General features: G+C 38.0%; 3 protein-coding genes across 3 annotated transcripts; 2 read left to right on the forward strand and 1 right to left on the reverse strand.

Annotated features, from left to right (window-relative positions):
* The first annotated feature begins 2231 nt into the window (after positions 1-2231).
* On the forward strand, positions 2232-4214 carry LOC122296373. The gene is made up of 4 exons (XM_043105994.1): positions 2232-2558; positions 2790-2972; positions 3070-3129; positions 3635-4214. Exons 1-4 carry the CDS (start codon positions 2310-2312, stop codon positions 3920-3922), a joined length of 780 nt encoding a protein of 259 aa, XP_042961928.1. The 5' UTR covers positions 2232-2309; the 3' UTR covers positions 3923-4214.
* Positions 4215-4856: 642 nt separating this feature from the next.
* LOC122296891 (glutathione S-transferase U7-like) lies at positions 4857-5651 on the reverse strand. The gene is made up of 2 exons (XM_043106687.1): positions 5343-5651; positions 4857-5207 (listed from the first exon to the last, which is right to left on the reverse strand). The coding sequence occupies exons 1-2, from the start codon at positions 5649-5651 to the stop codon at positions 4857-4859; spliced, it is 660 nt and encodes a 219-aa protein (XP_042962621.1).
* A 2443-nt stretch (positions 5652-8094) lies between these two features.
* LOC122296372 (UDP-glycosyltransferase 89B2-like) lies at positions 8095-10534 on the forward strand. Its single transcript, XM_043105993.1, has one exon. The coding sequence runs from the start codon at positions 8915-8917 to the stop codon at positions 10325-10327; it is 1413 nt and encodes a 470-aa protein (XP_042961927.1). The 5' UTR covers positions 8095-8914; the 3' UTR covers positions 10328-10534.
* Positions 10535-18093: the final 7559 nt, after the last annotated feature.

Raw genomic sequence — 18093 nt, forward strand, 5'->3', positions numbered from 1 at the left:
CCCACAAGGGGAAGTCGCTTGAAGCGGTTTTGAAACAGTTTGATGAACGGATTGTGATACTACAACTAAAAGACTTAGTAAAGAGATTTGTGCTTCATTTTGTTGGTTTGGACTGGCTACAGGAGACTTGCACTACATCTTTCCTACGACCATTGGTTAGGAGAAGTGGTAACATAGGCAGAAAGCAAATAGGAGAGTCGTCGAATTGCTGAAGGACGACGGTGAGGAGTTGTGGCAACACGTGAGAGACACACGCCATGCTAAGAGTGTGGTAGTTGGTCAGATCTGAAGCATCCAAAGTTGGTGGTCCCAAAAATGCCGTGCGTGGCAGCAACAAGAGCTTCCCTGTATGGTGGCGTGTGTGACTCATGCGTTGATTCGTTCAATAAAATTCTTTGACCATTTGAAAGATCGACGACTAGAGAATCATTTGATGGAATGTGTGGTGGTTGTTGGGCCCCGGTAGGTAGTAGATTAGCATTTCTCCGTGCTTTAGATGGGAAAAAAAAACATTGAAAAAGAAAAACTATACAATATCTAAACTAGCCATATGGGAGGAGGGAATGAGGAGTCGACGTACCATCCCCCTTTGGGCAAAGAAGACCAGATTTTTTGAGTGAGTTTTTGGCTAGGGCGAGAGCGAAACACTGGAGAGTTTTTTATGTATTTTATTCTTGTAGATGATTTCTCTTATGAAAATTAGATCTATGCGGAAAGTTTCAATTTGGAATGTCACGTCAAAGTATAAAAAAATTGTAAACTAAGAGCAGTCTCATTGGATTATCTATATCCAAAACAAACGGTACTTTTTAGCTATTAGGGATGAAAATGGGCTCACAATAGATTATGCAAACTCAAATAATTTGATTTTGACCTACAATATTTGTAAACCAAAATTCAAATTTGATGATTACTGTTGAATGAGTAAATATATATTTTATTATTTTTTATAACACTTTCTCTCTTCTCTCCATCTATACCCACAACCATCTAAATAATTTAATTAGAATATGATTACTAATTAACATATAATATGTAGAATAGTAAAATATGATACAATAAAATAAATTAATAATTAAACAAATTAAATATTTTGTAATTATTAATTACTCATTACTATATAATTAATAAATGGTTAATTAAAAGTGAAAACTTGATGTGAATAGTTAAAGTCAAATTTATCTCATATTATTTTATTGTTATATAATGAAAAAATAGCTATTCCAATATAGAGACTTATGTGAACAGAATAACCAAAATCTAAATTCATTTTACATTCATCAAAAGTGTCATATACATATACATAATCCATTATCAATGCTCTAACCCTTGTAAAATAAACCTTGGTATGAATAATCTCGATAAGAATGAAAAAAATAAAGTATTACCAAAAATACATAAAAAAAAAAATGAAAAGTTATTAAACCAAAAATATTTATAAAAAACCAAAATTTTCGTACTTTTATTTAATTTTAACCTTTTAATTTTGAATTTTGGGAAGGGGTATTTAAATTTTCTTTTCTTTTTTTTCTTTTTGATTTTTTATTAAGGATTTTCTTTGTTTTTTGTAGCAACTTTTAATTTTGGTTGGTATTTTTCTGCTTTTACTTTTTTTTTTTTTCACTTTTTTATCTTTTAAACTTTTTGTAATCTAATAGGGATAATCTTTTTGGTTGAGAATGTATATAGGTAGTTTTTTTCCTTTTTAAGATTAAGGGAATGTACTGTAATTGTTTAGGTAAATTTGTGATGTTTGAGAAATGCGAAATGAAAGATTATTAGATGAAAAAAATTTGGTTTAAGTTAAAAATTTATAAGTTGCCCTAGTTTAATATGTCTATTAAATTATAACAATTTTTTTATTATTGTAAAATAGATGTAAAATATTGAGTAACACATATATGATTATCATATGATATGCAATAATTAAAAAAAAAAATTTATGTAGTCATTTTTGTGTATATATTGCTCGTTCTACTAATATGATTAATTACATTATTATTTTTTTATATAATATAATTATTTTGATCAATCACATTAGTGGCGTGCATAAAAAATACGTAAAAATGATTATATGTTATAAAACTCAAGCATGATATAGGTCAAAAGAAAAATTAATTTGAACTAAAATAGTATTGAATCCAAAAATGAAAAAGCACTACTCCAAAAGTAGTAATCAAATCGTCACCACTTACTAAATTGAATGGATGCATTCACCAGAGATTCAAAAATGGTAGTGGTTCTCAAATGACAGCAGCAGTAAACAAACAGCAATAGGTTCCCACGCGGCACTCTGGCTCTCGCATACGATGCTGTCTTGCTCGTCCTCTCCCTTCGGTTCTGTGGTCTTAAACTCATCATTATCTAGAACTTCACTCAGACCGTCCATTTTCTCTCAGACACCACCTTATGCGAAGCCCAGAAACTCCCTTTCCCTTAAACCCACAAACCAATATCTTCTCAGATTTCCCAGATCAAAAACCAGAGCAACCCTCGATGAAAAGGAACAAAGTACTGCCGCCACCCCACTTCTTGACCAGGATGAACAGCCCAATAAAGTATGCCTTTTTCTTTGCTGTTTCGATCCTTCTTGATCATCTTTGCTTTTAAATTAGTTCGCATTGCTTATTAAATTGTCTCTAGTTTTCTGAGAACTGAGGGAAACCAAAAGCTTCTGCACCACTGGACCTCATTAATCTTTTTGCTTAAGTGGGTCTTTCTGTATTGCTGCGTTGATGAATTTGATGTCTTCTTCTGGGTAATTTTTGTGACCTGTTCTCATGCTTTAGGAAGTTGAGGAGAGTGTGGAAGTGCTGAAAAAGGCTGCTAAGACAAGAAAGGTTTCGGAAGAGGAGGTTTTGTCTGCTCTTTCTGTGATTGAAAAGGCAAAAATTGATCCCTCCGGTTTTCTTGATACGCTTGGTGGATCAAAATCCCCTGGCAGAACATGGATGCTTATTTTTACCGCTGAGGTTGGCATAATTCTGTTCCTTGATTTGCATAATCATGTTCAAGCTTTGGGCCTCCTTTAAATTTTATGCTTATTGGGGCTTTTGTGCTAAATCGTAGAAGCAAGTGAACCGGGGTCGTTATTTTCCTCTTACAGCTATTCAGAGGTTCGATGCAGCCGTAAGTGTCTTATGCATTTCTTTGTCATGTTACCATATTTGCTAAAAAGGAAGTGAAGAGAATAAAACCCCCAGGATATTTTTAAAATACTTTTGTCTTCAGTTTACAATTACTTCAAATACTTTTGTGTTCAAGTTGTAAATATAGAAGTATGTTATTCGGACCTTATTGGGTGAAACTTACTTCCTTTCATTGAGTTGCCGAGGGACTAAGTTTGTTTGTCAATTTTGATACATTTCTTCTATTTTCCTTCACGGCTCAAGATCTTACTGTTCTGAAGCACTTTTCTTGACTCAATCCACGTACTCAAAATTTTTCATGTACTGTTAATAATGCCATCTGTGATATTTCTATTAACTAAAGCATCACTTCAAGGATGAACTTGCTGGAGCTTTTCTCTTTGCATAATTTTGGGACTCATTGGTTCCTCATCCAGTAGAAAGAAGATTATGGGATTTGCATTTGTCTATTGAGAAACCAAAAGAATATTTTCTTGATTTTTCAGGCAAAGAGAATCGAAAATGGGGTATATCTTGGACCAATTGGATGCTTAACCTTTGAAGGCAGATTTTCTTGGAAGCAGAGAATACTGGCTTTCATTTTCGAGTGTATTCGGATAAAAATTGGGCCACTGAAGCCTTTAGAGATCAGCCTTGGCCAGAAAGAAGATAGGGATCCAAGCAACAAGGATCCTTTCTTTATCTGGTTTTATGTTGATGAAGAAATAGCAGTGGCTCGAGGCAAGAGTGGGGGGACTGCATTTTGGTGTCGCTGTCGCCGTGTCACTACTTGATTTGTTAACACTCAAATATGTGCACTAAAATCTCCCTGTACATACATAGTTGGTAAATATTACTCCAATTAAGGTTCTATTGTCTCCTCCCATGATAGTTAACATGTTATACAATGTTGTGGTGGAATCGGCCTGTATCTTGGAAACAGCTCCCGGTTCCCGAATAGGAAGTTGTTACGAGGATATTGTGATATACTTTTGTCAATGAAACATTAATGGTGTTGTAGCATCTTGTTACATTTCACAAGATTGCTTTCCCTCATTCTAAATGAATCTCAAATGAGTTAAAACCCATCTTTGCTTGATGTTGCAGTCTGAATTATATTGAAAGAAGGATAGATGCTTTTGCCGAGCACCTGAACAGAGTAAGGTAAGGAGACCTTTGGACGTTGTGTGGAATCTATTGATGTTATTGCTTTAGGTAGTGCTTTGGCAATTTTACAATTAATTCTATAATTGTAGGAGTGCGCAAAGGTCACATACCTAGAGAAAGTTAAGTAGATTAATCTCAAATGATTTGTAAAGTGCGGTAAATTCTTTTAATGCCAGGACATCTAGAGTCCCATGAAAACCATTACTGCTAATTCTTCTAATAGTCTCATCACACCATAAGACATTTCAATATTCAGCATGCATTGCATTGCAATCCATATCATTTACCAAATGGCACTCATGTTTCTGTTGGTACCTTATGAAAAGCTAGTATTAGATCCACATTCTTCATTTGTTTCTTTGTTTTTGTTTCAAGTTGTGGTTGTTTCTAGCTAATAAAGATGATGGACGGAATAATCAAATTTTATAATATAATTTAGTAATGCATATTATCAAATAAGAGAAATATAAGTACACATTTTGGCTACAATTTATTTGTCCAGAGAAAGGATACTCCCGTGAACTCTCTGATTATTAGACTTGTATTCTGCAGAGATTAGACCTACTTCTTGTGAGGCGCTAGCCCAGAAGTTTTGAAGTAGTTAATTAGATCTTCTGCCATTGGTATCCTCTCTTTGATGATTGGGATTTCAACAAAATTCTGTGCCCATGCATGGAGTGATGGGAACTTCTCTGGATCAACCAACTTTATACCTCCTAATTCTTCTATGAACTCCAGCCAGTTAGGTAAAGAACCCACAACCATGTCTAGGAAACCCAGTTTTTCTCCTCCAATAAATTTCTTACTTTCAATCTGCTTATCCAGAATTCCTAATGATTCTTGTGCGGACTTTATAGCTTCCTCTTTCTCATGTTCTTGTGCACAATAAGCAGCCCAAGCTCCAACAACACACTGCATTTTTGTAGAAATTAAAATACTTCAAAAGTGCATGTTTAAGATTCAAGTTTGTTTCTTTTGTTATTTAGGCAAAAGAAACTGGCAGAAAAATGAAAAACAGAAAGGGAGACATTTAACTTTTTTATTTACCTTTTCATCAACAAACCTAGACCAGAATCTCACGACAGATTTTTCAAAAGGATCTGCAGGCAATATGGGGTTCTGTTTCCATGTTTTGTCAATGTACTCAAGGATGACAAGGGACTCAACAACCGGTTTTCCCTTGTGCACAAGCACAGGAACCTTCTTATGCACAGGATTGTACTGGAGAAGAATGGAACTCTTGTTTCTTAAATCTTCTTCAATATACTCATATTCTACCCCCTTGAGCTTTAAAGCCCATTCAATTCTCCAGCAAAAAAGACTTAGAGATGCACCAATCACTTGTACTTCTCCCATTCTCAAATCCCCAGAATCTCAAATCAAGCTCAATCTTTGCATGAAGAGAAGCAGTTATTTGAAACTTATAGAGATGGTATCTTAGAAATTTCTGTATTTCTTAGAGAGCAAGTTAGAAGCCAGACTTTAGACTGGGTGTGCCATGACAAGTTTGCTATGGATTCAATTTCTCTAGGAGCAAGATATTTTCATCAATCTCTCTTTTTTAAATATATTTGAGAAAAAATCTTTAATTTTCCACCTGTCCTATTTGCAGCCTTTAGAACAATACTCTTTTCAACTAGTCCTTCAACTCCACTATTCTGCCTTCTATGTTTACTGATGTGACTTCTTAGTCCCTTGTTGCTTGAGATTGCATGCTAGTAGGCATTCAAAAACCACGTTAAAAACTGATCCCACAGATGGCGCAAACTATTGTGGACGTGTTTCACAACCCCACACATAATCACTTGCAACAAAGAGAAATGGGACTTGGGGGTTTGTGGGAATGCCTAGGATGCTTAAGTCAGTAAAAGTAATAGAGATTTCTCTAGTCGTAGAAAGGATGGCCTCGTTATCATACATGGGTGATATAAAAAGAGCCCCTGATGTTTTCTATTGGATGTGATAACTACTTGATCACTTATTTGAAATTCAAGTTGCGAGATATACAAGCTTCACTTGCTAAGGATGAACTGATAACGTCCCTCCTAAGGTTCTTGGGTAGTTATCATTTCAGTGGTTACCACTTATATCCTTCAAGTGGTCCAATAAGCCTAGATTTAAGGCTTATTGGTTTAGGCTGTTGTCTGTGCCCATGACATGGCCCAACAGGCCTCGAAGAGAAAAGCTTTAAAGCCCTTCCACTAACCTTAGAGACTAATTATGTGAGATTGGTGTATTGATTGTCAATCTAAGAGGTTGTTTCTCAAATATAGTTTCTTGAGTGATTACATTTGACCAAGGGACGATAAGGAACCTTTCATTGATGTAATCTGCCCCTCCATAGACAATACTGGACATGTACATTTCTTGTAAAGATAAAAAGAATCATACGATATGCAAGTTCTCAGCTTGCAATGTACACTTTTGGGGAAAACTTCCTGCTACTAAGCAACTATTCAATTAAAGGTCTTTTATATATAGTCACGTTTGTATACTCTTTGCTCATTCCATTAATGTGATTAGTCAAAATAGTTATTTTATATTAACAAAATGATGTGACAATCACATTAATAGAGTGTATGATTACTACACAAAAATGATTGAATCTAGAGTTTTTGATTCAATTAAAGTGAATATGATCATCAGCATTGTTAATTTGCTTATCCTTCTTTATAGATCAGGTTAATTCGAATTACCTAAAACAAATAAGAACTTCTACAAGTTAAATATTTGCTCGTGTTATAACCACATTCTATTATTGAGATTTAAACTTCTATATCATTTAAGAGGTTACTAAATTCTCATAAATAATTGCACAGATTAAAAGTTTTTAATAGTTATTATAGAAAATTGTAAAAAGTGACGAGAGATTTTTATTTTGACCTTAACTTAAAAAAAGCCAAGTACGTGAGACTTCTTTCTGAAGTCTTTTCATGATTGGTTTTTTTAACACTTCTGGAAGACTCAGAATTCTAACAGGCAATTTTTCCCCGAGATCTGATAAGGTAACACAAGAAGCATGTGGTATTTCTTTTGAAAAGGGAATACAACAACTAAAAGGGATAACCCTGAGATCTGAGAAGGTGGTTCCTTCCATTTTTATTACAAAAATTTCAAAAATTTTAAGTGTAGTTAATTTTGCATATTATTTTATACACTTTATTGATATAATTGATTGTGTATTAAAAAATTGATATAGTCAATCATATTAGTAGAATACATAGAATATACAAAAATGACTGCATATAACATTATTATTTTTATTATATGTTTAAGATAAACACCTTTTCTTTGCTATCTTTTTTTTAATGTTGTTGCATTTTAATTAAAAAATCAAAGTTTGATCACATGCAAGAATCTCAAGCCATATTACGTGTTTTTGTTGTGCCTCCGGCCTGTCCAAAAATTATACAAGATGATAGAGAGACAATATTTAAGTGGTTCGGTAACCTGCCTACGTCCACTGAAGTGGAAATTCAATATTTTCAATATGTTTGTACAAAATTATAAACACTCATGAACAATCTCTCTATCTCTCAAATGACACTCCATTCTGGGTTTCCCCATAACTCAAATTTCGCCCAGTCCTCTGCCTTGATCTCTCACCAGAGTGAGAATGATTTAATTTTCAGCAAATGATCTCCTTTTATATGAGAAGTCATGGGAGACAAGACTCCCACACTTATTGACCAAGAGGAAGCCTTCAATCGGTGCAACAATTTCTGACTTGGGTGAGAGTAGGTGGCCTAACAATTGGTGGGTGGTGGTGGGTGAGCACACTTGGGTTGATTTCAACAATCACCCCCTTCACCCAAGTGTGCCATACCAGGCTGCTTGCAAACTGATTCATTTTTCAAATGATTGCATTCCCTCATTGGAATGCTTGTTAGCCATGAGAGATTTCCGCTATTAAATGCATCTGCAAGTACGTCTTCAAATAGATGTCCAAATGCCTCTCCAAATGCATCTCCAAATGCATTCGCATCGTCTACATCCACGGAGCTTGCAAGGGATTTTCTTCAGAGGAGATTTACAAGTGCTTTACTGCACAATCTCAACTCTCTAGGATTCTTCTTTCGCTCGAGTCCATGAGTCCGCACTCATGCACACCTTGAGCGAACTGAGCTTCACTCGAGCCACATCCGAGCGAACAATCTGCCTAGTACCTTTACAACTTTCAAACCAGGCTCCATAATCCTACAATCACACCAATCTCCAACTTGGAGACTGGTTCTCAACATGCCGAGCTCTATCTCCAACATGATTCCTTATCATCTACATAATTTTACAGCTCATGTCTTCCAGTTAGAAGACTAACTAAAGTGATGCATAACTTTAGTTTATTACCTAAAGTACCCTTAATCAACAGTAGGTCATTATTCATGATGCAGAAAAAACAGAATATAAACTTCCAAGTCAGAAAAGCTCAGAACACAGCAAAACAAATATCGAACACATACTCAAATAAGCCAGCAAAGACCAACGACGGCATAGCCACTCATACTTCTTCTTCCTCTTCACAAAGCACTAGTTTTTCCAGTTTGGCTTCAGATCTAGCAATTGCATAGTAATTAGTAAAGACCACCGATCGAAATCAAGTTTCTGATAATTTCTCAACCATGTCCACCACTTGCGTGCACATTGCCGCTTATCCCTACCCGGCCTCCGGCCACATCATACCCATGCTCGATCTCACCCACCTCTTACTCACTCGCGGCCTCACTGTCACTATTTTTGTCACCCCCTCTAACATCCCTTTACTTCAACCCCTCTTCTCCGGACACCCTTCTTCTCTCCATCACTTTGTCCTCCCCGAGCTCGACATCAAGCTGCCCCCACTGACGTGGCTCTTCGTCAAGGCTCGCGCTTTGCGTGAGCTTCACTTTCCCATTCTCCTCGAATGGTTCCGATCCCACTCCTCACCCCCCGTCGCGATCATTTCGGATTTCTTTTTCGGCTGGACCAACGATCTCGCTCTCGAGCTCTGCGTTCCACGGGTCGTTTTTTCGCCGTCCGGTGCCTTTGGGCTGTCGTTTTCTTTTTCACTGTGGCGCGACCCCCCTAAAAATGATGATCCGGAAGATATGAACTCCCAGTTTAAGTTTCCGAAACTCCCGTGTTCCCCAACTTACCCATGGTGGCAGATCCCAGAGCATCACAGAAGCCTCAAAGGAGACCCAGATGTGGAGTTCTTTAGAGAAAACATAATGGTGGCCAACATGATGAGTTGGGGACTGATATTTAACTCGTTCGCCGGCTTGGAGGGCGTTTACTTGGAGCATTTGAAGAGAGAAGTAGGACATGATCGGGTGTGGGCTGTGGGACCAGTATTGCCTCCTGATCACCACGGTGCTCAACAGGAATCCATTGTTAGAGGTGGAGTAAGCTCTGTGCCGTGCCATCAGGTCATGACCTGGTTGGATTCTCGTCCGGACGACTCGGTTGTCTACGTTTGCTTTGGGAGTCGCACGGTGTTGAGACGCACGGAAATGGATCTGCTGACTAGTGCGTTAGAGCAGAGTGGGGTGGGGTTTGTTTTTTGCGTAAGGGTGTCGTCGATGCAGGACAACGAGCCACGCGAGAGTGCCAATGACGGCGTGATTCCCAACGGGTTCGAAGATCGCGTAAGGGGCAGGGGTTTTGTGATTAGGGGGTGGGCGCCACAGGTTTCGATACTGAGGCACCGAGCCGTCGGCGCATTCTTGAGCCACTGTGGGTGGAACTCGTTGCTGGAAGGGATCGTTGCCGGAGTAGTGATGTTGACATGGCCAATGGATGGAGACCAGTTCACAAATGCCAAGTTGTTGGAGGAGCAGTTTGGGGTGGCGATCCGAACTGGGGAGGGAACTCAGATCGTTCCCCAGTCCGAGGAGTTGGCTCGGTTATTGGTAGCATCGGTGGATGGATCTCGGCCCGAGAGGGCTCGAGCCAAAAAACTGAGTAACGAAGCCTTGGGTGCGGTACTCAAAGGCGGAAGTTCATACGAAGATTTAGGTGAGTTGGTGAAGCTGTTGTCTGATCTTCAAAAGTAAGATTCTTTCTAATAGTGGTAGGGCACTAGCGGTTACTTTGTTCTGGCAATTACGGAAAATTATTTCTGCTTTTTTGGGTTTCGGGATCTCCCAGTAAGGTGATTCTTTCGTTACTTGTTATTTTTTCTTGCTGTTTGTGCATTATCTCGTCTTGTACAAGATTGTGGGTTTTCTAGTTTGGAATTATTACTGGTTTGGTTTTTTCTATTCGTTGGTTGGACTAGGTAATCTGGTTTCTTTGTATCTATTTTGATGGAAGAGGATCTTACGGAAAGGTGGAGGAAACTTTCCTTTTCTGAACGTGAATCTCGGTGTTTGGAACCTAACTGGTTGAAGTGAAGCAAGGGTTGAAGTGAACTGCAGAAGTGTTCTGTCAAAGAGTAGAAAGTGAAGATGAAGTAGAAGTGAAGATGAAGTATTTACTCAGCATGGTGCAGTTTAAAGTAGGGCTGCAACCCGGTCAACCCGTACTGGGTTTGGACCCAATCCGACCCAACCCGTCAACAAGAAACAGCAATTCGGATCCAACCATTTCGGGTAGGGTCAACGACCATTTGCTTCTCAGTTCTCTCCTCTAGTGGCGGCTACGACCATTTGCTTCTACGGCGATGGGCAGACGTTAGGTTAGTATTACGTTTTGGATTTGTCCGACTCTGAAGCTGCAATTGGGTTGTGAGGTGCTTGGCATCATAATCCAAGGAAATGGACCTCGCGACTTGCTGCCAATTGCAGGGAACTCTTTTGCAAACATTTCCTGAAAAGTCTCTACAGAATACCCTGGCTGGCGTGTTATCGTCGTTTGGATTTGTGCTTGATTTTAAGGTATTGCGGATGTACAGAAGGTCCCATGCGAGCCTGTAACTAGAGAATCAGCAAAATGGTCAAAGAAATGGAAACGAAAACAAAAACACAAAATTTTTGTAAATCTTTTGACCGCATCAAGGAAAATCGTTAAAAATCAAAACCCACGATTCTTTGTGCGAAATCAGAGAAAAAAATTGTTAAAAAATGTTGAGGCTGAGGTTCTGAAGGAAATCATCAGAACCCACGTTTCTTTGTGTGAAATCAAAGAAAAAAATTGTTAAAAAGTGTTGAGGCCACCATCTTTGATCTCTTCCTCGTAGAAATGACTTTAGGCGGGTTGCTTGGGTTGAAACCGGCATTTCACGAGTTCAAATTGAACATTAGTTTAAACCGTATTTAGCAGACGGGTCGGGTCAGGCCATTCAGACGGACTGGATCTGTGATTTTTTTGCACAGCCCTAGTTCAAAGCTGGGAAGAGATGATGTCGTTTGGCAAGTTTTTATAAGATGTGGCGTTTTGATGTTACTGAAGATGTTCATGGGTCAAGCTATGCTTTTTGGTGCCAGCCCTTTAGTTTTTTTTTTTTTTTTTTAAATCAAGCTTGTTATATTATATATAAAGGAAGTTACATTGGTACATAAATCAAGGAGGATCAAAAAGAAAGAAACGAAAAGAACTATCTAAGGGTATGCTTCCAAAAACTTGATTGGTTGTTGCCCATTGCGCTATAGAGTGCACACATCGATTTGCAGTTCGATGTCTTTTGGCTATTGTCCACTGTTCATGAAGATTGAAGAAGTGTTTGATATCACTTAGGATAGGATTGATTTGCTAGTCTGTAGAAGGTGAAGCGTCTTCAATTGCTGTAATAACTTGTTGAGAGTCTCCTTCAAAGATGACCCGAGAATGATAAGATGAGTCTGCCAGTCTTGTAGCTAGGAGAGTTGCACTTGCTTCTGCCACTAGAGGATTTGTTGAAATGATTTTTTCAGTCTGTATTTTTAAGACTTTACCTGAGTGATCTCTGCAGATTACTGAAATAGTGGAGAAGATGTCTCGAACTGCAACATCAAAAGAGTAGCTTAGGAAGTTTCTGAGTGGTGGTTTCCATTTTTCGATCTTCGTGGTTTGCTTTAATTCCCAAGCGACTTGATAGTTGATGTAGATTTTGTTCAATTGAGTTTTGGTTGTCTCCATCGAGACGTTGAGCTGGTTATGCACAATATCATTTCGCTGTTTCCAGAGGAAGTCTAGGATTATGACTGCAAAGAGTTGGAAATGCTGGATCTCTGTGTGTTGAAGGCCTAATTCTTCTTTTGGATGGAGAATCATTCTAATCCAATCTGTAATTGAGTGAATTGGCAAGTTTTAGAGATTTAGAGGCCATGAGCTTTGACTCCATAGTATTCTGACTATAGGACATTTGACGAAGAGATGGAGTAATGTTTCCTCAGCTTGGTTGCATAGTGAACATTCATCTGAAATCAAACTTGAGATAACTTCATTCAATCTTGTCTTGGTTGGGAGCATGTTCCATTGTAGCTTCCATAGTAGTAATTTATGTCTGTCATGAATTTTCAACTTTCAGATTGACTTGAAGACATGTTGTGCTTGGGCTGCATTTTGAGTTATCTCTGATTGTCCGTTGATGATCACTTGGTATGCCGATTTAACTTTGAATTTGCCATTCTTAGATGGGGTCCAGATTACTTTGTCTTGGAGGTGAGAGAAGGTCGGGATTTGGATTTTCTGGATTTCATGATTGCTCTCTCTGTCAAAAAGAGTCTGCATTTTCCCTAGATCCCATTGTTTTGGATTACCTGTGATGATTTCCGATACTTGCATTTCTGGATGTGCTTGGTCCATACCCTGTAATGGTTTTGGTCTGAAGTTAGACAATGTTGGTATCCATGGTGAATCCCATAAACTTGTATTGGCGCCATTGTTGATTTGGATGCATCTTCCTTTGCTGATTGTTTCTTTTGTTTGTAGAATACCTTTCCAAAAGTAAGAGTCTGACTAATTTTGTGTTACCTGCCAAAAGTTTGTATGTCTGAGATATTTTGCTGCTAAGATTTTATACCAAAGGCCATTATTTTTTTCTCCGACTTCCCAGCCTATTTTTGTAAGTAGTGCTTTATTCACATCCGTCATTTGTCTGATTCCAAGACCTCCAAGATTTTTGGGTTGACATATGGATTTCCAGGATTTAAGGGTTAAGTTATGAGATTTGTCTTTTGGGAATCCCCACCAAAAGTTTTTGAAGTTTGTATCTAAGATCTTGCACAACATTTTAGGGAGCAGGAAGGTTGACATAGTATAGGTGGGGGTGGTACTGGCTACCGTTCTTATTAGCATCGTTCTGCCCACTTGTGAGAGTGTTTTTAATTTCCATCCTTCTAACTTTGTCTCCACTTGGCCTAGTAGATCCTGAAAATTTTCTTTCTTATTTCTACCAATTGATATTGGGAGACCCAGATATTTCATTTGTGCTGTGGATATCTTATAAGGAAGCAGATGATGGATTGCTGTTTTGGCTGCAGGGGTCATGTTCCGTGTGATAAAGATGGTAGATTTATGCATATTGATCTTCTGGCCGGACCACTGTTGGAATGTTTCAATGCTTTCTTTGATTACTTGTGCACTGTCTGTTGTAGCTTTAGCAAAAATAATCGTGTCATCTGCAAATAGAAGGTGTGATACTGGCAGGCTGTGCCTACTGATTTTTATCCCTTCTAATTGTCCTGTCTATTCCTTTTTTAACAAAATCCTTGATAGCACCTCTGTTACTAGGATAAAGAGGAAAGGGGATATTGGGTCTCCTTGTCTTAATCCTCTTTGTGCTTTAAAGAAACCACAAGGCTTGCCGTTAATGAGGATTGAAAAGGTTGTGGTAATACACTCTCGAATCAACTCTATCCAAACTGTGCTATATCCCACTAGCTTCATGACCAAGAATAAGAAATCCCATTCAACCATATCGAAGGCTTTTTCCAAGTCTAACTTTATTGCCATCTGACCCTTTTTCCCAACTTTCTTTTTGAGATGATGGAATAATTCATGGGCAATTATAGTGTTCTCCCTTATGTGACGACCCAGGACAAAAGCTGTTTGAAGTGGGGATATAATGTCATCTAAAGTTACTTTGAAACGGTTGGCCAAAATTTTGGTAATGATTTTGTAGATGGCATTTGTGAGGCTGATTGGACGATAATGGCTCAGGTTGTTCGGATTTTGAATTTTTGGGATGAGAGCTAGATTGGTATGGTTAATTTGCTTCAGTAGCTTTCTACTCACAAAAAAATTCTGCACTGCTCCAATTACTTCCTTTTTTATAATATGCCAATAGTGTCTGAAGAAGAGCGCCGTCATACCATCCGGACCTGGTGCTTTATTGTTTGGAATTTGTTTGAGAGCACTTAATATTTCCAGTTCATTTGGCACTGCTAAGAGAGTTTCATTTTCTTGGTCTGTTATTTGCTTCTCAAATAAGTTTTCTAGGTTGTCTGGGAAGATTGGGTTTGATGATGTATATATGGACCAAAAATGACTAACAAAAGCATTTTCAATAATAGATTGGTCCATAGACCAAATACCTGGGTTGAGCTTGATGGTCTCTATTGAGTTTCTTCTTCTTTTGATCGTCGTTGATAAGTGGAAGAATTTGGTATTGAGATCTGTTGAGGTGAGCCATGTTGTCATTCACTTTTGGCGCAATAGTGATTCCTCATATTTGCACTGCTTGTGGAGGTTGTGCTGTAAATAAGCTTCTCTTTCTTGAGTGAAGTCGCTTATTGGATCGCTCTGTACTTCCAGTAATTCTGATTCCAAGGTTTGAACATTGTTTTGGATTCGCCCGAAGTAGTTTTTTTCCAGAGTTTGAGAGCTTCTTTGGTTGCTTGGATTTTTCTGCATAAAATATAGGCTAGGTTTCCTTGAAAGAATTTGCTTCACGCTTCTCGGATGATATTCTGACTGATGGGTTCATGGGTCCAAAATTCTTCAAATTTGAACGAGGAAGCTGGTTTCTGATTTTTGGACGAGTGCAGTAGAATCGGATGATGATCTAAAGCTGACGATGCCAGAATTTGTAGCGATGTGTCGGGAAAAAGTAACCTCCATTCTTTATTTGCAATCGCTCTATCCAATCGTTCTCTAATTAGTGCCAGCCCTTTAGTTACTTGTCTATTATTTTCCTTTTGTTGTCCTTAGTTATTTTATCGTTATCCTTGTTTTGTTGAAGTGGTACATTGTGGGTATTGAGCGAAATGTAAAAAGGGAGTGGAGGTGAAACAGGTCTCTTCATTCTAGAATCTTAAAGAATTATTTTTTTTTTTACTTGGAGGTTTAGGGTTCCTCGAAACACCCTGTGTATTTACAGCTCATGAGTTTATGAAATAATAGTCTATTTCCATTTAAATACCATAGTACTTATAAAAGATAAATTAATAATGCATATCTACTATGAGTCTGGAGGTGGTCTTTTGTTTTAGGTACATAATTTATTTATTTTTTTAGTCGGTTATAAATAGGCTGCTCGGGAGTTGGATAATTTGTTTTAGACATATTGGGAGTAGTACTACGTACTACTCTTATGGTAATAATTTTAATCTATAATATGAGAGGTATCGTAGTACTCTTCGATTATTCCCTTAATTTCAGGGACGTGAAGGCTTAATTTCTTGTTGGCCGCATGATGCATGCATGCATGCACAAGTCCTCAATGTCATGATCAATCTAGAGCCTCATATGTTATATGTACACATACGCGCACTACAAGAAAATTACTTATTTGCAGCTAGTTAATTCTAGCGAAATGACTATTTGCAGCTACTATTGGTTGCAAATAATCTTTTGGTTGCAATAAATTGATTACAAAAGTCTGTTTTTCTTGTAGTGACATGACGTACATGAACACATTAACGAGGATGTTAGATGTCCGGATTGTGAATTAATGCTCATTTACAAACATGCTCCATCAAATGCATACATCAAGATATAAAATATCCGACAAATCCCAACATCAACTGACATACAAATAACTCTATCCTCCAATCCATCCGACCCCCGAACTCCTCGGACTCAATCCCGCACAATAACCAATCACAAATTATTGTTTATTGAAAAAAAATATTTAAATCTTAAAGGTTGTTTGGAAAATACTCACAGCGCTATAAAATATTTTTCAAATGATATTGGATGTGCAAAAAAGCGATGGCAAAGCAATGTAACATTGCAAAATGCACTGTGGCCGTGGGTCACAAAATACCCACTTTTGTGACCCATGGTCGGTGAACACCCCCACCAAATCTTAGCGACATCCGAGCCACCCTTAAGCCACATGTGCACCACGAACCCGCAGTCCCAAATCCTCCCCGCACCATCGTCGTGCAACCATCGGCCACCACTTCATCACCAACCTCTTGCCGACCTAACTCACCCATTTCCAGCTCCGATCCGTCACCAAAGCAACCACCACGAGCTCAACTTCGTTTTGGTCATTTTTTACTTCCACCGCCGTTTTCACCGCCACCCACGGCCAATCACCACTTCCATTAGCTTCACAAACACCTTTAAGTCATTTCCTATCAATCTCAAGTCTTGGTTCGTCTCCATCCAAAAGTGAGCATTTTATAACCCACAGCCACAGTGTATTTTACACTGTTACGTTATTTTTCACCACCTTTTGCAACTCATTGATCCTCCAAAAATTATTTTATAGTACTGTAAGTATTTTTCAAACTTCCTTTAAGAGTTAAATGTATTCTTGCTTTAACAATAATTTGTAATTGATTGGTTATGCCGGACTAAGTCTGAGAAGTCGGGGATCAGATGGATTTGAGGATGGAGATATTTGTGTAGTTGATTGATGTTGGAATTTGTTGGTTATTGGATGATGTTTTGTTTCGTGTCACACATTGCATAGTGCATGCATGTTCATGTTTGTAAAATGAAAACTGGATTTTTGTGTAATTGCATGCATGTTCATGTGTTAGAACTTGAAAACTGGATTTTCAAGTGAGAAATGATTTTGGTTATATTTGAATGATTAGATTGATTGGTTTGAGTCAGAGGTAATGTAGGGATGGTGGTAAGCAGGGATGGTGATAGAGTCTCTCCTGTGATTCCCGCCTATAATACTTTGATGGTTGGCTATTGGGCTATTTTCTGGGAAAATAGTGAGACTTAGATATGTGGGCCATTTTTTGAAAAAATGGCTGTTATTTTAATGGATTGGGTTTTTGGGCCAAAATGGGATTTTGGCGTGCGTTGGAAAAAGGATTATTTTCGTGAAATGATGATTTTTGGGACATATGCATATGGAATCATGTTCATGCATTTGGTTATTGGATGATTGTATTTTTATCTTGAGGATTGTTTGGTTTGTTACTACTTGCGGTGCCGTCTTTGGTACAGTAGATTTTGATGCAAAGGACGAGGAGGCTGAGCCAGAGGAGGTGGCTTCGTTGGAGGAGTGATCGGGGATCACTCGTGGATTGTGGTTTATTTTCTTATTTTTGATTGGTATTATATTTTTACTGGTTATTTGTAATATTTTTAGTACGCTTTTTTTTAAGCGAGTTTGTATTTAAACAATGATCTCGTACTTAGTTCAAAGACTTTTATTCCACTGCGATATTTTAATGTACCTGTGTTGTATATACACACACTTGTCACTTGGCGATGGGATGTGTGACCTGTGGTTTCATCATCCTGACGCCTTGATTTCCATATGTCAGTACGTGGGAGTTAGGGCGTCACATTGATCACGCATATTTGTAACGATTTTAGGTCTATTTGCGGTGATAGAAACTCGATCGAAATAGTTTCAAGCAACAATAGTTCTACATCGTTGGGAAAAAGCAAGTCATTTCTGGCAATTTCTACAGCTTTTTCGACGATGTATATCGTTGCAATTGAGCTTTCTCAACGATTTATCTGTAAATTGATTACACCATTC

The sequence above is a fragment of the Carya illinoinensis genome, chromosome 15, assembly GCF_018687715.1.
Source record: "Carya illinoinensis cultivar Pawnee chromosome 15, C.illinoinensisPawnee_v1, whole genome shotgun sequence".
Lineage (NCBI taxonomy): Eukaryota > Viridiplantae > Streptophyta > Magnoliopsida > Fagales > Juglandaceae > Carya > Carya illinoinensis.